The sequence below is a fragment of the Scyliorhinus canicula genome, chromosome 14, assembly GCF_902713615.1.
Source record: "Scyliorhinus canicula chromosome 14, sScyCan1.1, whole genome shotgun sequence".
In the NCBI taxonomy this organism is placed as follows: domain Eukaryota; kingdom Metazoa; phylum Chordata; class Chondrichthyes; order Carcharhiniformes; family Scyliorhinidae; genus Scyliorhinus; species Scyliorhinus canicula.
In genome coordinates this window covers 121,772,431-121,794,180 of record NC_052159.1, presented here as the reverse complement: position 1 = coordinate 121,794,180, position 21,750 = coordinate 121,772,431, and the positions used below count along the sequence as shown (strand labels likewise).

The 21,750-nt window shown below is 48.7% G+C and overlaps 1 protein-coding gene across 1 annotated transcript in view; it reads right to left on the bottom strand.

The window, feature by feature from the left end:
* The window catches only part of abcc4 (ATP-binding cassette, sub-family C (CFTR/MRP), member 4), a 655,673-nt gene that overhangs the window by 562,557 nt on the left and 71,366 nt on the right, over positions 1-21,750 (bottom strand). Inside the window, exon 2 of the mRNA XM_038817953.1 lies at positions 1,507-1,617. Coding sequence (XP_038673881.1) covers positions 1,507-1,617 — 111 coding nt within the window. The remainder of the gene's footprint in view (positions 1-1,506; positions 1,618-21,750) is intronic.

Genomic DNA, 21,750 nt, shown 5'->3' with positions numbered 1-21,750 from the left:
CGAGCGAGAGACGGAAGGAAGGAAGGTGGGGAGAAACACAAGAGGAGAGGAGGGAGGGGGGCAGGGAGCTACCTCCCCCCTTTTCCCAGAAAATAAAAGAAAAAGTCAAAGGGAGGGACAATGGGGAAGGTGGGGGAATCCAGAGGGTAACAAAATGTACAAAGGGTCAGTTGAACGAAGGACAAAATAAACCTCTCTGTACAATAAAGTAAATTAGCACAGGCAAGAAAAATGTAAAATGTAAAATTTATAAACAACTGTTTATAAATATGAGAAATGCCAAAAAAAAGATTTTTTTTTTAATTTGTAATCACAATGGATAGCCTATATCACTCAATGGCTAAAAAGTGTTATTTATTTATATTACTTACCACAAATAATTTTAAGTCATGACTGGAATGCAGGAAATTGCCATGCCATCTGAAATGCTCCTACTACTACTGTTATAATGTTGTAAAACTATACGTGTTAAATCATCATCCAACATCTCCAGCACATGGAAATTTGAGGGCAACATGTCCAAAATTTCAAATGCATGTTATCAGCGTGAGTCGATGTGGAAAATCTACTGCTATCACACAGACAAGTCCTGATCCAACTTCACAACACAGTTGAACAAAACTCTTCACCAACACTGTCTGACATGATTAATACTCAATACTACGACCTGAAATGTTTTCAATCCTATCTCGCCCCAACATTCTGACTGAGGCCAGGCAAGAGCTGGGCAGAGCAGCGCGCCCCCGGGGTGAAAGGTTGCGGGCAGCTCAGTTCCACGCAAGGACGCAAGGAGACCATGCCCCATTTTGTTTTACATTAGATGCCGTAAAACAGGTAAGTTAAGTTCAACGATCGGTGACAGGTCAGGGCGAAGGTGAATGGGTAAGACTTGAAGGGAGTGGTCAGTGGCGTCCCATGAGGGCCAGCCTAGGTCTGTGCCCTGGCTTTACTCCTTGTAACATTTTCCGGGTATCTAGTGACATAACACAAATTGTGAATTTTTTTTTTTTTTTTTAAACCACACTTTCAGATAGTTCCCAGTGAAAGGCAATTGCCCTGGGGAAGTTCCCAGGCTGTGCAAAGCTTACCTGGGAACTTCCATGGGTGAAATGAAATGAAATAAAATGAAAATCGCTTATTGTCACAAGTAATCTTCAAATGAAGTTACTGTGAAAAGCCCCTAATCGCCACATTCCGGTGCCTGTTCGGGGGGGCTGGTATGGGAATTGAACCGTGCTTCTGGCCTGCCTTGGTCTGTTTTCAAAGCCAACGATTTAGGAGTGAAGGATCAGGGTTCCTCATCGCATATTTGGTGTGCTTCCCCCCCCTTACACTGCCCTGGAACTCAGACATTATGGCCACCAAAGTGAACACATTTTATTATCCAAACTTACAAATATACATCTGTTATTGTGTACAAGTACAAACCCCTAGTCTACGTTGGTCAAATTGACGCTGAATGTGCACGTGTGCAATTCAAGGGAGCAAGGCACAAAATAGAAATACCTCTGGAGTTCTTCTCCTAATTTTGCTGATCCATCTTCTGGAAGCACTTTGTACAAATCGTTTTCCTCTAGCCTCCTTTTGTATCCAATTCGAAACAGTGGATTTAACCAACTGGAAAGTCAAAAATAAAATGATTCAACTTGCAATATAATTGAATTATGTCTGCCTTAATCACATACTTGCTCTTTTCATATTGTTGAGTTATTGTTCTGATATGGATAACTGGTCAGCTCTCAGCAGTGGCTAAGGTACTGGACCAGAACTAATTTTAATGCAGTGCGGAAAGATTGATTTGTTCCAGGAGTTATAACATAAAAATAGGACTTGATTATTTTATAAACAAACTTCATTAAAACAAAAGAAAAACAATATTTAAACTTTTAAACTTCAGCCCTAACAATAACAGATGAATGTAGTTTTTTTAACCCTAGTAAACAAGCTTCCATTAAACAGCACTTCAAAGGAACATGCAGCTTCCATTCGACTTCAGGCAGGCAAAGGTGATTCTTGCATTTAGAAAGCAATTTCTCTGCTCTTAGTGAAGTTCCTTCGGAACCCTATTCAAAACCCATCTCTGGAACAGCTCTCCAGGACCTTTCCATGTGGCTTTTCAAATCCTTCTCCTCTATCTGTTTAAACTGGATTCTTTCTCTCCGCGTTCCGCCCAGTCCGTCAAACAAAAGTTCTCTCTTGGGGTGTCAGGTCTGAACCCATTATCATTACCTTGGCTGTCTGAATTTCCACTTCTGTTTATACAAAAGAACAGAGCCATGCTATGATACGCAACTAACTCCCACTTACAGACAAAAGAAGTCATTTGTAATGAACTAATGGCTGGTCAAACAAGAGTGAAGGACAATGGATCCCAAGTGGATCACCCTGGCTGAACAGGTACATCCTATGTATTCCCACTAACAAGTTTAAGTCTGAATGAAACAATGTAGCTCTGGCCATGTGTGGGTGCACCTCTCTGACTCCGTGCTAGCAGTTTTTACCTCAGTCTGTTAACCCCTAAATTGCTTACTGCCTCTTCGTTCCCATTTATGGACCCAAGTTCCAAACACCATCCTCTCGTAACACTAGAGAAGTGAACAATGCAACAACACAAACACGGTGATAATAATACTTATTTATCATTCCATTACATTGCCACACCATCCAAAGCTCCTGATAGCCCATGGATGACGACTGAAGTGTAATCACGGCAGTTATATAAACAGACACTATGAGGAAATTTTGCACAACATGATGCCCACAAAGTGCTAGCTTTCAGAGCACTGCTCCTTCCTCAGGTGAATGGGTAGGAGGAAGGAACAGTGCTCCAAAAGCTAGTGATTTGAAACAAACCTGTTGGACTTTAACCTGGTGTTCCAAGGCTTCTTACTGTGTTCACCCCAGTCCAACGCCGGCATCTCCACATCAAAAAGTACTAGTGTGGTAAACCACTGTATTATATTGTACTTACTGTTCTTACTTATTGTACTTTCTGTTCTTATGGTTTGTTACATGTCTGGGTTTGTCCCGGCTGGCTCCGCCTGTGGCTCCGCCTGTCGGGCTCAAGCATAAAGGTGGCTAACCTCCAGCCCTGCCTTCAGTCTGTAGACAGGTTGCAGCAGGTATCTTTTAGCCGATTAAAGGGGCAGCAGGGTAGCATGGTGGTTAGCATAAATGCTTCACAGCTCCAGGGTCCCAGGTTCGATTCCCGGCTGGGTCACTGTCTGTGTGGAGTCTGCACGTCCTCCCCGTGTGCGTGGGTTTCCTCCGGGTGCTCCGGTTTCCTCCCACAGTCCAAAGATGTGCGGGTTAGGTGGATTGGCCATGATAAATTGCCCGTAGTGTCCTAATAAAAGTAAGGTTAAGGGGGGGTTGTTGGTTTACGGGTATAGGGTGGATACGTGGGTTTGAGTAGGGTGATCATGGCTCGGCACAACATTGAGGGCCGAAGGGCCTGTTCTGTGCTGTACTGTTCTATGTTCTATGTTCTAAAGCTACAGTTTACTCTTCCGACTCTCGTCTGTCGTCATTGATGGTACATCAATTTAATCAGCTAAAATTATAAGATGGATCCATCGCTCAAGCCTGATCGCCTGGAGCTGGACCCCCAAGCAGCTGACGCCACTGCCACGTCTGAACACTGGCTAAGCTGCTTCAAATCTTACATTGATTCCTCCGCCGTCACTGAGATCTACAAGCTGCGAGTCCTCAGCTCTCGGGTGAGCCCGCAAGTTTTCCATCTTATCAGGGACGCTACCTTGTACGAGGATGCGATAACGCTGTTGAAGGGGCAGTATATTAAGGAAGTCAACGAGGTGTACGTTAGGCATCTCCTTGCCAAGAGGCGACAGCGTCCCGGAGAATCATAAACTGAATATCTGCGCGCATTGCCGGAACTCGGCCGGAACTGCAGTTGTAAGGCTGTATCGGCTGTCAAGCACACCGAATTGCTGATCCGGGCGCCTATGTCGCAGGCATAAAATCTAATTACATCCGCCAGCACCTGCTAGAAGGGGTACACTAGACCTCCAAGTCACAGTACAGCTCTTGGACTCGTTGGAAGTGCCTTCCATAACATGGATGCCTACACCTCCGACCACGCAGCACCCTCGTGGACGTCATGGGCGCCGCCATCACCCAACCCAGGGGCGCCGCAAGCCTGTGCCACGCAGCGACCCGCCAACTCCAGAGGCCCGACATGTTACTTCTGTGGCCAGGGTAAGCACCCCAGACAAAGCTGCCCAGTGAGGAGCGTGATCGGCAACGGGTGCGGAAAGAAGGGCCACTTCTCTAAAGTCTGCCAGGCCCGACCTGTTTCTAAACCAGCAGTGCTGCGTGTAGCCCATGGGGACTGCCCACATCTTCCACATAATCCGACATGTGCGACCCGTGGGGGTTGCTATCTTCGACGCTACCCGCCATGTGCAACCCATGGGGGCCGCCATCTTATAATCACCCCATCGCCTCCCGGAACTCCTGCTCACCAGATCGTACGCTGGCCTCCGCTACCCTCGATCAGCCCACCCACTTTCCGAAGCTCGCCTCCATCGCCCTCGACCAATCTCAACCTCATCACCTCGCTAAATCCATGATGGCCGTCCGGATCGACGGCCAAGAGTCAACCTGCCTCTTCGACTCCGGGAGCACGCAGCATTTCATTCACCCAGATACGGTACGGCGCTGCTCCCTCCCAATTTTACCTGCGACCCAGAAAATCTCCCAGGCTTCCTAATTACATTCCGTGGAAGTCCGTGGGTACTGTGTCCCAACCCTTACAGTACAGGGCTTCGAGTACAAAAATGTCAAGCTCTACGTCCTCCCCCAACTCTGCGCTGCCTTACTACTAGGTCTAGATTTCCAATGCCACCTCAAAAGTCTTACCTTGGAGTTCGATGGACCCCTCTTACCGTCTGTAGCCTCTCGACCCTTAAGGGCGCCCCACTTTGCTAAACTCACCCCGGGCTGTAAGGAGCAGACGATACAGTGCTCGGGACAAGGCCATTTATCAGGTTGGAGGTCCAGCGACTCCTGCGGGAAGGGATCATAGAGGCCAGAACTAGCCCCTGGAAAGCCCAAGTGGTGGTCGTCAAAACTGGGGAGAAGCACCGGATGGTTATCGACTACAGTCTGACCATCAACCGGTACACGCAGCTCGATGCGTACCCTCTCCCCCGCATATCTGACATGGTCAATCAAATTGCGCAGTACCGAGTTTTCTCCACTATTGACTTGAAGTCCGCGTACCACCAGCTCCCTATCCGCCCGGAGGACCGCCAATACACTGCCTTCAAGGCAGATGGCCACCTCTACCACTTCTTCAGGGTCCCCTTCGGCGTCACCAATGGGGTCTCGGGCTTCCAACGGGAGATGGACCGAATGGTTGACCAGTACGGGCTGCGGGGCCACGTTCCCATACCTGGATAATGTCACCATCTGCGGCCATGACCAGCAGGACCATGACGCCAAGTTCCTTAACCTCACATACAATAAGGAGAAATGTGTTTTCCGCACAACCCGCCTCGCGGTCCTTGGCTAGGTTGTGGTAAACTGAGACGTGGGGCCCAATCCTGACCGCATGCGCTCCCTCCTGGAACTTCCACTCCCCCACTGCCCCAAGGCCCTGAAGAGATGCCTGGGGTCTTTTCCTATTATGCTCAGTGGGTCCCCAATTATGCGGACAAGGCCAGCCCACTCATTAAATCCATAATTTTTCCCCTGACGGCTGAGGCCCGCCTGGCCTTCAACAACATCAAGACAGATATTGGGCAGCACGGTAGCATGGTGGTTAGCATAAATGCTTCACAGCTCCAGGGTCCCAGGTTCGATTCCCGGCTGGGTCACTGTCTGTGTGGAGTCTGCATGTCCTCCCCGTGTGTGCATGGGTTTCCTCCGGGTACTCCGGTTTCCTCCCACAGTCCAAAGATGTGCAGGTTAGGTGGATTGGCCATCCTAAATTGCCCGTAGTGTCCTAAAATGTAAGGTTAAGGGGGGGGGGGGGGGTTGTTGGGTTACGGGTATAGGGTGGATACGTGGGTTTGAGTAGGGTGATCATGGCTCGGCACAACATTGAGGGCCGAAGGGCCTGTTCTGTGCTGTACTGTTCTATGTTCTATTGCCAGAGCCACGATGCACACAGTAGACAAGTCCATCCCGTTCCAGGTGGAAAGCGATGCGTCTGACTTTGCACTGGCCGCGACCCTCAACCAGGTGGGCAGGCCCGTGGCTTTCTTCTCACGCACCCTCCAGGGCTCCGAAATTCGACACTCCTCCGTCGAAAAGGAAGCCCAGGCCATTGTGGAAGCTGTGCGACATTGGAGGCATTACCTGGCCGGCAGGCGATTCACTCTCCTCCCTGGCCAAAGGTCAGTTGCCTTCATGTTCAATAACGCACAGTCGTGCAAGATCAAGAATGACAAGATCCTAAGGTGGAGGGTCGAACTCTCCACCTATAATTATGATATCTTGTATCGACCTGGCAAGCTCAATGAGCCGCCAGATACCATATCCCACGGTACATGTGCCAGCGCACAAGTAGACCGACTTCAGGCCCTCCACAATGACCTCTGTCACCCGGGGTTCACCCATTTTTTTCATTTTATCAAGGCCCGCAACCTGCCTTACTCCATCGAGGAGGTCAGGACCATGAGCAGGGACTGCCAGGTCTGTCTGCGTGGAGTGCAAGCAGCTATTGGCCAGACAGAGCACACCTTGTAAAGGCCTTCCGCCCCTTTGAGCGCCTCAGCATTGATTTCAAAGGGCCCCTCCCCTCCACTGGCTGTAACGGGTACTTCCTCAACATCATTGATGAGTACTCACGTTTCCCTTTCGCCATCCTGTGCCCTGACATGACCTCTGCCACAGTCATCAAGGCCCTGCACAGTCTCTTCACCTTATTCGGTTTCCCTACTTACATCCATAGCGATCAGGGTTCCTCCTTCATGAGTGATGAGCTGTGTCAGATCCTGCTTAGCAAGGACATCGCCTCAAGCAGGACGACCTGCTACAACCCCCGGGGAAACGGACAGGTGGAGAGGCAGAACGCGACGAACTGGAAAGCCGTCCTTCTTGGCCTACGGTCTAGAAGTCTCCCGCTGGCAGGAGGTCCTTCCCGATGCGCTCCACTCCATCCAGTCGCCCCTGTGTACCGCCACCAATGCGACACCTCACAAGAGAATGTTTGTCTTCCCCAGGAAGTCCACCTCAGGGGTCTCGCTCCCGTCCTGGATGACGGTTCCAGGGCCCGTCTTGCTCCGGAAGCATGCGAGGAGTCACAAGTCGGATCCCCTGGTCAAACATCTCCATGCTAGCCCCCAATATGCCTACGTGGCAAACCATGACGGGCGGTAGGAGACAATCTCCCTTCGGGACTTAGCACCCGCAGGTTCCCCAGCGACCATCACCACTACCCCCGACTCTACACTGTCTCCCGCCGTTGCTACTCAAGACTCTATACCGTCTCCCTCTGTTGCTACTTATCCGGAAGACGACACGTTCCTCAATATGCAGGCCGCAACACTTCACCCGACACCAGTGTCCTCACCACAGCCGGGACTGAGGCAATCACAGCGGAAGGTCAAAGCCCCCGACAGACTTGATCGCTAATTCAACCCTCACTTCACCCCTGCTGGACTCTTTTTTAACGGGGGCTGAATGTGCTAAACCACTGTTTTATATTGTACTTACTGTTCTTACTTATTGTACTTTCTGTTCTTACTGTTTGTTACATGTCTGGGTTTGTCCCTGCTGGCTCCACCTGTGGCTCTGGCCCTCGGGCTCAAGTATAAAGGTGGCCAACCTCCAGCCCTGTCCTCAGTCTGGGGCCAGCTGCCAGCAGGTATCTTTTAGCTGATTAAAGCCACAGTTTACTCTTCCGACTCTCTTCTGTCGTCATTGATGGTACATCAACTAGTAAGCGATCGATCTCTTTCGGTGACCGTGGCTGGGAACAAATGTTAACTAGAAGTCTGGGATATCCTCTCATCGTTTCTTTGAATCGTGCCATGAATTTTTTAATTTCATCTTTTGAACAGCAGGTTTGAAATCTCAATGGAATTCAACACCTGCGTCAAGGCTGGTCACAAATCAGTATTGAACTGGAGTGTCAACCTCAATTGTAGGCCCAAGTCTTTGGAGTGAAGTTTGGACTTTTGAATGTCTGAGAGGAGGACTGCGACCAGTCAGTCAGGTGAGACATATCCAATACAAAATAAATAGAAACCCAGAGTCTTTGTACTAGATCGTGGTTAGGCCTCACCTGGAATACATTCCAGTTTTGGTCCGCAAGCTACATAATTATAAGCTCTAAAAAAGGTTTTCACTCAATTAGCACAAGTTTAAAAGCCCTTTGTTATCATGATAGGATTGAGAGCAAGGTCCTTTTACACTGGAAAGGCAATGGAACATTTATTTAAATATTTAAAGTGATTAAAAGGGCCCACACTATGTCTGCATGAACACCATCTGCAGTAAAAAAGCAAAACTTGTTGACAACACTCAATAGTCAGGCAACATCAGAGAGGAGAGAAACAGTTAATGTTCTGCTGAAAGGTCACAGACCGGAAACATTAACTCTATCTCTACCCAGATGCCTAACCTGCTGAGTTCTCCTTCCAGCATTTTCTGTGTTTTTCAGATTTCCAGCATCTGCAGTATTCTTTTTTTAGATGAATGTTTAAAAGGTTAGCTCAGTGTTTCAGCATTTTATGCTTTGTATCTGTCTAGCATCCACTGCATTTTGGCTATCAGGATTTGTATTAAATAGGTCAGGGAAAACAAGGGACCAAGCCAAGCAAGCATATAGATCTCTGAAGGTTCTCCTGTACATCAATGCTGAATACGGGCAATAGGTCCATGGGCTGGATTTTCTGGGCCACCGACAGGCAGGAAAGTAGGATGCATAAAGTAGAGTATTTTTCAATCAGTGGCATACCCGCTTCCAGCCTGTCAGCCGCTAGACGACTTGTTCCCACCACAAATAAAAAGCAGCAGGGAAGGCATTAGATAAGATCATCAGTTGGGACATGAGCAGAGAGCCTAAGTGGAAAAGCACCTCATTCCACTGTTGCTCAGATGTTACATGATGCAGGATAGGTCAGCACCCAATGTACAGCCCAGAAGGTTTGAGCCAGCAGGCCTCTGGCCAGTGAAGGACAAAGTGCTTCTTTTCCACTCCCCAATGCCAAATGATGGCCAGACCTGCAAGTCACAGTTTTCCTTCCTTGCTTCCCCATTCCTCTCCTCACCCACAGCCCCCCCCCCCCCCCCCCCCGGTTCCCTTGTCCATCATGCTCCCGGACCCCCCCTCACCAAGGCCTGCCATACTGGCCATGGCAAAATCCTGGACTTGCGTATAAGTTGGGGAGAATCTCTGCTGATATTGCAGAGCTGTCAGCCTCTGATTGGTCAGCAGCTCCAAGAGGTGGGACTCCCTCCTGAAGCAGGAAGGAAACCTCACCTGTAATAATTAAAGTCTCTCAGTTCGTAAATTAACGGAGGGGGGGGGGGGGGGATTCTCAGTTTTCGCAGCGGCGCCGATTTGATGCCAAATCGTGATTCTCTGCCACCTCGCCAGCAGTGTCAATGCATACCAGAATGCACATACAGTAAACACCGTTTGCAAATCATTAGTGGGCCCGACAGGTATTTTCCAGGTCTTCCGCGATTCTTCTCCTCCAATGGGCCAAGTTTCCGACGGTGCAGTTCACTCAAAAATCAACAAAGTGATAAAGGAGGGAGAGGGGAGGTGGGACACAGATAGGAGCGATTGTGGGCTGTCGGGTCAGACACTGGCCATGCTGGCTGTGGTGGGGGTGGGGGGTTGAGAAAGAGAGAGAGGAGGAACAGGCCAAGATGCCGAGGGAACACCACACAGGACTGGGGCAGTGTCCAAGCATGGACCGCCATTACCGCGGCCATTTTGCTGTGCATCCACTGACCAACCACCCCATTCCTTCGTTCTGCAGAGTGAAACCAGCCATATGGACGCCTCAGCCCGCACCCCACCCTCCACCACCTGCCGGCGGCCCACCCAGGGCAACACCCACAGTAGCCCTTACAGGAGACGCGGTGCATACCCCTGGCGAGGGTACTGCCTACTGACGGTACGCCTGGCATTCTGGGCAGGCGCCAGATCCAGAGACCCCACAGTGCCAAGAGCGCGAGGATGGGGAGGTTGGGTGGCGGGGTGCTCAGGGACATGAGGGGGCAAACTGGGGCTAATATATAGCCCGATGCACCTGGTTAGGCACCGGGGTTTACACAATGCTAACATGTCAGCCTTTCACCCCCTGCAGACAATGAATATTGGAATTCAACCAGCAATTTTTAAAAAACTTACTGTTGGGAGTTTCCAGCTGAATCCGGTCAGCGTGAGGACAGAGTGACTGCTGGGTAAGTAGTAAAGATTTAAATTGTTTGCACGGGCCCATAACAGCTGATTGCTGTTCTTGTGTGGGGCGCAGTGGTTGCTGGTTATGTGTTGTATTTTTTACCTGTATTTAAGTTGGGCAGTTCGAAAACCCAAAACACACTTGTAGTGTCCCCCACCCTTCCACCTCCTTTAACCGAAGGGGTAGAGTGAATAACAGGTAAGCTCTTTCTTTCTTTTTTATCCAGAGGGGATGGCAGGGAAGGCAGTGCAATGTTCCTCCTGCAGAATGTTTGAGGTGAGGGACGCCGTCAGAGTCCCTGCTGATTTCACCTGTGGGAAGTGCATCCATCTCCAGCTCCTCAGAAACCACGTTAGGGAACTGGAGCTGGAGCTGGATAAACTTCGGATCATTCGGGAGGCAGAGATGGTCATAGATAGTAGCTTCAGGGATGTAGTCACTCCGAAGAATCAAGATAGATGGGTGACGGTGAGGGGGGCTGGGAGGAAGCAGTCAGTGCAGGGATCTTCTGTGGTCGTTCCCCTCAGTAACAAGTATATCTACCAGGGGTAAGCCACGGTGAACGGATCTCCAGCACTGACTCTGTCCCTGTGGCTCAGAAGGGAAGGAGGGAGAGCAGGAGAGCAATAGTTATTGGGGACTCAATAGTTAGAGGGACAGATAGACGGTTCTGTGGCAGCGAAAGAGACTCACAGATGATATGTTGCCTCCCGGGTGCCAGGGTCCGTGACGTCTCGGAATGTTTTCAGAATCCTTAAGGGGGAGGGGGAACAGTCACAAGTCGTGGTACACATCAGTACCAATGGCATAGGTAAGAGAAGGGACGGGGATTTAAAACAGGAAATTAGGGAGCTGGGGTGGAAGCCGAGAGCCAAGCAAACTGTGTTGTCATCTCTAGTTTGTTGCCGTTGCCATGTGCGAGTGAGGTAAGGAACAGGGAGAGAGTGCAGATAAACAAGTGGCTGCAGGGATGGTGTAGGAGGGAGGGTTTCAGGTACATGGATAATTGGAGCACATTCTGGGGAAGGTGGGACCTGTACAGACTGGACGGTTTGCACCTGAACCAGAGGGGCACCAATATCCTGGGAGGGATATTTGCTACGGCTCTTCGGGGGGGTTTAAACTAATTTGTCAGGGGGCTGGGAAAACGAGCTGTAGTCCAGAAGCCAGTGTTGAGAGTAGTGAGGTACTGAAGAGGGTATCAAGGTCGCAGGCATGTACCGGCAGACAGAAAGATGGGTTGAAGTGTGTCTACTTCAATGCAAGGAGCATCCGGAATAAGGTAGGTGAACTTGGAGCGTGGATTGGTACTTGGGACTACGATGTTGTGGCCAATACGGAGACATGGTTAGAAAGGGGACAGGAATGTTTGTTGGAAGTTCCGGGGTATAGATGTTTCAGTAAGAGGAGGGAAGGTGGTAAAAGTGGTGGAGGAGTAGCATTATTAATCAAGGATAGTTTAACGGCTGCAGAAAGGCAGTTCGAAGGGGATCTGCCTACTGAGGTAATATGGGCCGACGTTAGAAATAGGAAAAGAGCGGTCACATTGTTAAGAATTTGCTATAGGCCCCCAAATACTAATAGAGATGTGGAGGAAGAAATTGCAAAACAGATTATCGATAGGTGTGGAGGTCTCAGGGTAGTTGTCATGGGTGACTTGAACTTTCCAAATATTGATTGGAACCTCTATAGGTCGAACAGTTCGGATGGGGCAGTTTTTGTACAGTGTGTTTAGGAGGGTTTCCTGACACAATATGTGGATAGGCCAACAAGAGGGGGGGCCACATTGGATTTGGTACTGGGTAATGAAGCAGGCCAAGTGTGAGATTTGTTTGTGGGAGAGCACTTTGGAGATAGTGACTACAATTCGGTCTTTCACTATTGCAATGGAGAGGGATATGGCCATACCGCAGGGCAAGGTTTATAATTGGGGGAGGGGTAATTATGATGCGATTAGGCAAGAATTAGGAAGCATAAGATGGGAACAGAAACTGTCAGGGAAAGGCACAAATGAAAAGTGGAGCTTGTTCAAGGACACTGCGTGTCCTTGATAGGTATGTCCCTGTCAGGCAGGGAGGAAATGGCGATGTGAAGGAACCATAGTACACAAAAGAGGTTGAATGTCTTGTCAAGAGGAAAAAGGAAGAGAATGTAAAGATGAGAAAACAAGATTCAGTTGGGTTGCTTGAGGGTTACAAGGTAGCAAGGAATTAGCTAAAAATAAATGCTTAGGAGAGCTAGGAGGGGGCATGAGAAGTCCTTGGCGGGCAAAAGAACAAAGAAAATTACAGCACAGGAACAGGCCCTTCGACCCTCCCAGCCTGCGCCGATCCAGATCCTTTATCTAAACCTGTTGCCTATTTTCCAAGGTCTACTTCTCTCTGTTCCCTACCCGTTCATATATCTGTCCAGATACATCTTAAATGATGCTATCGTACCCGCCTCTACCACCTCTGCTGGCAAAGCATTCCAGGCACCCACCACCCTCTGCGTAAAAAACTTTCCACGCACATCTCCCTTAAACATTTCCCCTCTCTACTTGAAATCGTGACCCCTTGTAATTGACACCCCCCTCTTGGAAAAAAGCTTTTTGCTATCCACCCTGTCCATACTTCTCATAATTTTGTAGACCTCAATCAGGTCTCCCCTCAACCTCCGTCTTTCCAACGAAAACAGTCCTAATCTACTCAACCTTTCTTCATAGCTAACACCCTCCATACCAGGCAACATCCTGGTGAACCTCCTCTGCACCCTCTCTAAAGCATCCACATCCTTCTGGTAATGTGGCGACCAGAACTGCACGCAGTATTCCAAATGTGGCCTAACCAAAGTCCGATACAACTGTAACATGACCTGCCAACTCTTGTACTCAATACCCCGTCCAATGAAGGCAAGCATGCTGTATGCCTTCTTGACCACTCTGATCAACCTGCGTTGCCACCTTCAGGGTACAATGGATCTGAACTCACAGATCTCTGTGCTGTACTCCTCTATGTTCTAATAGTGGCCTTCCTGCTAGTCACCGCAGCCTTGGGGTATGCCCTGTAGCTGTAAGAGCGGTCGCTGCTCAAAGAGGAGGAGGAATCTGTAGCGGCAGAGCATGCAGCAGCGGAAAGGCAGCAGCAGAGCCTGCTGCAGAGGGACAGGTGGCAGGCGCCCAGGTTGGAGAGCCAGCTGCCCAACTGGCCGATAAGGAGGTGTCTCGCGTGTGCCAGCACCGCCCGTCGTCTGAGGACCTACCACACTGGCCATGCTGTTGAAGACTCCGACTGAGCAAAGAGACAGTGCGACATGTCAGCCAGATGATGGCATACTTAGCACCGTCGGACTCTGGGGGGAGACACCCACTCCTGGTTGCAGTCAAGGTGACAATTGCCCTGAATCCTTCCCCACAGGGTCCTTCCAGGTGCCGAGAGAGGGTCTGTCCGGGATCTTACAGACCTCAGTGTACAGGTGCATCCGCGCCGTCACGGAGACCCCGCATTCCCAGGCGGCACAATACATCCATTTTTTGTGCACCAAGTCTACTACCAGGATGTCTGGGCAGCGGGGTTCGCCGCCATCGCCGGTATGCCCCGGGTCCAGGGGGTGATCGACGGGATGCACATCCCCCTATCAGAACCTGCAGATGACTTGCCAGTCTACACAAACCAAAAGAGATATAACATAGAACAATACAGCACAGTACAGGCCCTTCGGCCTACGATATTGTGCCAACTAATTATCCTAATCTAAGGTGAACCTAACCTACACCCCTTAAATTTACTGCTGTCCATGTTCCTGTCCAAGAGTCGCTTAAATATCCCTAATGATTCTGACTCCACCACCTCTGCTGGCAGTGCATTCCACACACCCACCACTCTCTGTGTAAAGAACCTACCTCTGACATCTCCCCTATACCTTCCTCCAATCACCTTAAAATTATGTCCCCTCGTGACAGCAATTTCCACCCTGGGGAAAAGTCTCTGGCTATCCACTCTATCCATGCCTCTCATCACCTTGTACACCACTATCAAGTCACCTCTCTGCTTTCTTCGCTCCTGTGAGAAACGTCCAAGCTCCCTCAACCTTTCTTCGTAAGATATGTCCTCCAGTCCAGGCATCATCCTGGCAAATCTTCTCTGTACCCTCTCCAAAGCATCCACATCCTTCCTATAATGAGACAACCAGAACTGGACACAATATTCCAAGTATGGTTTGACTAGAGTTTTATAAAGCTGCAGCAGAACCTCGCAGCTTTTAAACCCAATCCCCTTGTTAATGAAAGCCAACACACCATACGCATTCTTAATAACCCTATCAACCTGGGTGGCAACTTTGAGGGATCTATGTACGTGGACCCCAAGATCCCTCTGTTCCTCCACATTTCCAAGAATCCTGCCTTTAACCCTGTATTCAGTATTCAAATTTGATCTTCCAAAATGAATCACTTCACATTTATCAAGGTTGAACTCCATCTGCCACTTCTCAGCCCAGTTCTGCATGCTGTCAATGTCCTGTTGTAACTTGCAACAACCCTCAACCCTATCTAACGACTCCCCCAACCTTCAGGTATTCGGCAAACTTATTAACCCACCCTTCCACAATGTCCCTGTATCCCATGCCCCGAACGTTTTGAATGAGCCTACAATGGGGAACGTTATCAAATGCCTGACTGAAATCCATATACACCACATCCATTGCCCGACCTTCATCAATGTGTCTCGTCACATCCTCAAAGAATTCAATGAGGCTTGTGAGGCATGACCTGCCCCTCACAAAGCCATGCTGACTATCTTTGATCAAACTATGTTTTTCTAAATAATCAGGAATCCTATCTCTCAGAATCCTTTCCAATATTTTGCTCACCATGGACGCAAGACTGATGGATCTGTAATTCCCAGGGATTTCCCTTTTCCCTTTCTTGAACAGTGGAACAACATTCACCTCCCTCCAATCATCCGGTACTACTCCAGTGGAGAGTGAGGACGCAAAGGGGGGAGGGTTGTTGGGTTACGGGTATAGGGTGGATACGTGGGTTTGAGTAGGGTGATCATGGTTCGGCACAACATTGAGGGCCGAAGGGCCTGTTCTGTGCTGTACTGTTCTAAAAAAAATCCTCTTATTTCTCACATAAGTGTAGAACCCGCCAGGGTTTTTTCATGCTCCCTTTCGCTCTCCTCAACCCATTTTTGAGTTCCTTCCTGGCTACCTTGTAACCCTCTAGAGCCGAGTCAGATCCTTGCTTCCTCAACCTTACGTAAGCTTCCTTCTTACTCTTGACAACAAGCTCTGTCATGTGAGAGTATCTTTCAGAAATAGGTGTTTATAAATGGATGTTTATAAATGGGTGTGTATATAAATATCTGTAGTGAGATTACCTTTAAGAAATGGGTGCTTATTACTGCAGTAATGTCAGAGAGGAGGTGGAGCTGGGCTGTGTGTCAGCTTTTTACTTTCGTTTTAGGCAGTTTGCTGCAGGGTGTGTTTTAGTTTCATTTTGAGAGCTGGATAGCTGCAGTCACAGCCAGAAGGTGTATTAGAGTCTCCCTCTGTAATCTAAATAATGTAAATCGATCCTTTGGTGATTCAAAACAAATATCTGCTCCCAGTATCGACTTTAACCTGATCTGCTTCAGTTTAAAGGCTTTTTTTAAAAAAAGTGTTCTGGATGATAAAAGGACAGTTTACGGATTACTTATGTATTCTTTGGGGATTGTATTTGAATTAATGGTTGCTAAGATGTTCACTGTTTTAAAAAGGTTAACTTGAATTCATAGAAGAAACATTGGTTTGCTTTCAAAAATACTTTTTCCATTTCTGCTGTACCACAACTGTAGAGTGGGCCGTGTGCTCCCCATACCACAATCTATTAAAAGTTGTGGGCTAGGTGAACTCCATGATACACTCTGGGGTTCTCTAAGCCCTGGCCTATAACAGCTCCACTTCTCTTGTCATCCAAGGCTCCTTCACCTTACCATTCCTTCCACGTCTCAGTGGGACAAAACTATTCAGCACTCGCAACAAGTGCTCCTTAAACAATCCCCACATTACTGTTGTGCATTTCCCCAAGAACAATTGTTCCCACTTTATGCTCCTCAGCTCCTGTCTATTGGCAGTATAAATTCCCCTCTCCCAATTAAATACCTTCCCATACTGTCTGTTCCTATCCCTCTCCATGACTCTGATAAAGGTCAAGGAGTTGTGGTCACTGTCACCAAAATGCTCTCCGACCGAGACATCTGACACCTGGCCTGGTTCGTTGCCGAGCACCAAGTCCAATATGGCCTCTCCCCTAGGCAGCCTATCTACATATTGATTCAGGAAACCTTCCTATACACACCTGACTAAATTTGCTCCATCCAAACCATTTGCACTAAGGAGGTTCCAGTCAATATTAGGGAAGTTGAAGTCACCCATGACAACAACGCTGTTACTTCTGCACTTTTCCAAGATCTGTTGCCCAATCTGTTCCTCTATCTCTCTGCTGCTTTTGGGGCGGGGTCTATAGAAAACTCACAATAAAGTAACTGCTCCTTTCTTCTTTCTGACTTCCACCCATACTGACTCAGAAGACAATCTATCTCAACTATCTCCTTTTCTGTAGCTGCAATGTACTCCCTAATTAACAGTGCTATGCCCCTCCTCTTTTACCTCCCTCCCTATTCTTCTGAAAACATCTAAAGCCCGGAACATCTAACAGCAGGGTTTAGATCGGTTGGAGACTTGGGCGGAGAGATGGCAGATGGAAGTTTATCCGGACAAATGTGAGGTAATGCATTTTGGAAGGTCTAATACAGGTGGGAAATATACAGAAAATGGCAGAACCCGTAAGATAGACAGAGGGATCTGGGTGTACAGGTCACTGAAAGTGGAAATGCAGGCGGAGAAGGTAGTCAAGACGGCATACGACATGCTTGCCTTCAGTGGCCGGGGCATTGAGTATAAAAATTGGCAAGTCATGTTGCAGCTTTATAGAACCACACTTCGGAATATAGTTAGGCCACACTTGGAATATAGTGTTCAATTCTGCTCACCACACTACCAGAAGGATGTGGAGGCTTTGGAGAGTGTACTGAAAAGATTTACCAGGATGTTGCCTGGTATGGAGAGCACAGAACGTAGAATATAGAACATAGAACTGTACATCACAGTTCAGGCCCTTCGGCCCATGATGTTGTGCCCAACTAGTCTGAAACTAAGATCAAATCAATCCCAATCATTCTCGTGCACTCCATATGCCTATCCAATAACCGCTTGAAAATTCCTAAAGTGTTCGACTCCACTACCGTAGCTGTTAGTGCGTTCGATGCCCCAACCACTCTGAGTAAAGAACCTACCTCTGACATCCCTCCTATATCTTCCACCATGAACCTTGTAGTTAGTCCCCCTTGTAACAGCTACATCCACCCGAGGAAAAAGTCGCTGAACGTCCACGCTATCTATCCCTCTCATTATCTTATACACCTCAATTAAGTCACCTCTCATCCTCCTTCGCTCCAATGAGAAAAGCCCTAGCTCCCTCAACCTTTCCTATAAGACCTACCCTCCAATCCAGGCAGCATCCTGGTAAATCTCCTTTGCACCCTTTCCAAGGCTTCCACATCATTCCTATAATGAGGTGACCAGAACGGCACACAATACTCCAAGTGTGGTCTCACCAAGGTCTTGTACAGTTGCAGCATAACCTCACAGCTCTTAAACTCAATGCCCCTGTTAATAAATGCTAACAGACGATAGGCTCTCTTCATGGCTCTATCCACTTGGGTGGCAACTTTCAGAGATCTATGGACATGAACTCCGAGATCCCTCTGCTCCTCCACATTCTTCAGAACCCTGCCGTTAACCCTATAATCCGCATTCAAATTTGTCCTACCAAAATGAATCACCCCGCACTTATCAGGGTTAAACTCCATCTGCCACTTTTCAGCCCAGCTCTGTATCCTATCAATGTCTCTTTGCAGCCTACAACAGCCCTCCACCTCATCCACTACTCCACCAATCTTGGTGTCATCAGCAAATTTACTAACCCAACCTTCAACTCCATCATCCAAGTCATTGATAAAAATCACAAATAGCAGAGGACCCAGCACTGATCCCTGTGGTACACCGCTGGTGACTGGGCTCCAGGATGAAAATTTACCATCTACCACCACCCTCTATCTTCTATGTGATAGCCACCTACTGATCCAATCGGCCAAATTTCCCTCTATGCCATGCCTCCTCACTTTCTGCATGAGCTGACCATGGGGCACCTTATCAAACTCCTTACTAAAATCCAAGTGTACAACATCAACTGCTCTACCTTCATTTATGTACTTAGTTACCTCTTCAAAGAATATAATCAAACTTGTGAGGCAAGACCTACCTCTCACAAATCCATTTTGACTATCCTGGATTAAGCTGTATCTTTCCAAATGATCATAAATCCTATCCCTCAGGACTCTTTCCAATAATTTACCTGTGACCGAAGTGAGACTAACTGGCCTATAATTCCCTGGATTATACCTATTCCCTTTCTTGAACAAGAGGACAATATTAGTCTCTCACCAGTCTTCTGGCACTATTCCTGTAGACAGTGAGCACATTAAGATCATAGCCAAACCCTCTGCAATCTCATCCCTCACATTCCGAAGAATCCTAGGATATATCCCATCAGTCCCAGGGGACTTATCTATCCTCAGGCTTCTCAAAATTTCTAACACATCTTCCTTGTGCCAACTTAACTGGTTCTAACGTCCTGGCCTTACGGGCCCTAACACTACATCAAGGTGGTTCTCCAGATGGTACAGCAGGAGTGAGGCTTCCTGCTATAATTCCTGGGCCCTCATTGGTACGCATCTTCTGGGGTGACCCAGCCTGGATGGGGCCGGCTGCTGCTCGGGTGGCGTGATGCTGCCCCATTCTGCCCCCTGCCCACCAGATGCACCATGGGGATATCAGAGGTGCTGCAGCTTTCCGGCATCTCCTTTGCGGGAGACACTGGCACAGGCCCAACCACCTCCTCCTCCTCCCTCACGGTGTCCGATGGGACGAGGGTGTGAGCAGAGCTCACCCCAGAGGTTACCCCACCACCTGGTGCTGCCAGTCCTGGAGGTCCGCTCTGGTCTTGACCAGGTCCGCAAATTCACAGCCATGGAGTACAGGGAGTGGAGCATCTCCATCTGGGACTGCGCCACATCATGCTGCGACCGTGCCACCACCTTCTGGTTATGTGTCACATCAGCCAATGACTACGCCAGCTCCCTCTGGGACTGGACCACCTCACTCTGTGTCTGCGCCACGTCAGGCAGTACCTGGGCAATGCCGTCGACATTCCTAGCCATGGCCTGTTGTGACTGGACCTCGCCCCCAATGCCTCCACCACGGACGCCACCTGTGCAGTGTTGGCCTGTGTAGCATGCATGGGCGGCACCACCACGCTCGGTTGAACTCCTCCAACTGCGCCTGCAGGTGCTGGATGCTTGCCAACAACCCTCATGCAGTCCGTGGCTTTGCATCACCACAATAGATGGGATTGTTTGTTCCAGAGGCTCGAGACCCATCTGGATGGCAGCTAGTTCCTCGGGTCGGCCTGCCCTTCGATTGTCCGCCGCCTCGGGAGTTCCTGTCTCCACCTGCTGTACTGGATCAGCTTTGTGGTGGGAACCAGATAGTGTCCCAGGACCCTCTTCACTAACATGCCCAAACGAGGCAAGCATCTCTGGGATGGCAGAGGGTGTTGGAGACAGCAATGACGGAAAATCACTTGTCATCCTCCAACCAGAGTTCAAGGTCTCCTGAGTCTCAGTCAGGGGGCTGGTGTCCGAGCTGCTTTCATCGTTGGTGCTCATGGGGAAACTCCGACTGTGGGACTGGCTGGGGGTGGGGTCACCTGATGGAACCACTCCATCTCCAGTAGATGCTGTAAGACACATGGCACGACGGATGATTACACCACCGTTGGGGCGAGGGTGGCGTTGGGGCGAGGGTGGCGTTGGGGCGAGGGTGGCGTTGGGGCGAGGGTGGCGTTGGGGCGAGGGTGGCGTTGGGGCGAGGGTGGCGTTGGGTTAAGGAGCTTGACATACGTGTCATGGGGAACCGCAACTGAGCGGGATCTCACTTCTTCACCCCAGCTCCACTTCGGTGATCTCCCTTTCCTCTGGGCTGCCGACTTACATCCAGGGCCCTCTGCTTGGCCAAGATGAGGTGTCGCAGGTCAGTTTTCTCTCACTCCTGGCGGTTATGAGCAGCCTTCTCCATGGTGGGGAGGGAATTCAATTTGCTTTCTTCCCCCCAAGGTATTCCCTCCAACCCCACGCGGAATTCCCTTCCCTCCCTCCCCGGAATTCACTGGACAAGCCATCCAACCGGAGGCGGGTTTGCTCCTGATGTTTACAATGGGGCATGGGGAGCCCACCCTCACTATATTCCAGCCCCATTTGTGAGTATAGACTTGCTGCAACAATTTATAAAGAGCTGCATGAGTATTTGCTGTTACTAACATCACTGCATTGTGGTCCTGAGCAAATTTTAATCACCGCTCATACTACCATTGCTCCCGTGCGGATAATGATTACATGATGGTTATTCAATGCTCAAAAGAGTAGAGTGAAAAAGTGAGGATTCAAAGGTAATCCCAGGCATCCCACCTACACCAGACACCAGAGACAAACAGACACCAAAGGCAGGCAGAGTGGTGATAATGTGGAAGCAAAAAGAAAATCGGTCAGTATCTGGAAGAATTGGCAAGCAACTGCACTTGGCCAGAGAAGTAAGTGGTCTTGTAAAGCAACAAAGAATGCAAATGAGGGAACATTGTAAGCAAGGTGCTGCGGCAAATATGGAGGTTGATTATTAATAACTGGAGCGGAGATTTTTAGGAACTTGCTTTATAGAGTAGAAAAACTTAGCTTAGGCCAGTTACTTGGGCACAGTAGAGAGAAAAGGAGGATTTGATTTACACCATGCTCTCAATAACATCTTTGCAAGTACCTGCTGAGGGGGAGTTTGTTTTGTAACTGCTGCTAGGCAGCACTTCTTCCAGCCAAACTCAGGAACTGGGAATTAAATAAATCAGTCATTTGGATTAGACTGAGTTTAAGCGTCAACACAATTCTCCTTTATTAAAGATCTTTTTAAAAGCATGGATTTAATGTTCTTTCCCCAGCTCACAAATTTAACATTATTAATGCAAAGGTTCTTCGGCTTGAACTTTGAAACTTAATTGCACAATGATAGGCAACCAGGGCAAAAGCTCCTGAAGAACTAGAACAAAAGTACTTAGAAATCAACAAAATGATTTTGAAAAATCAATAAAATTCCTTCCTGCAGATATAATCATAAATAACTTTAATTCAATAGTTTAACCCATTAAAAATTAGGCCTTTTTGAAAAAGAAAAA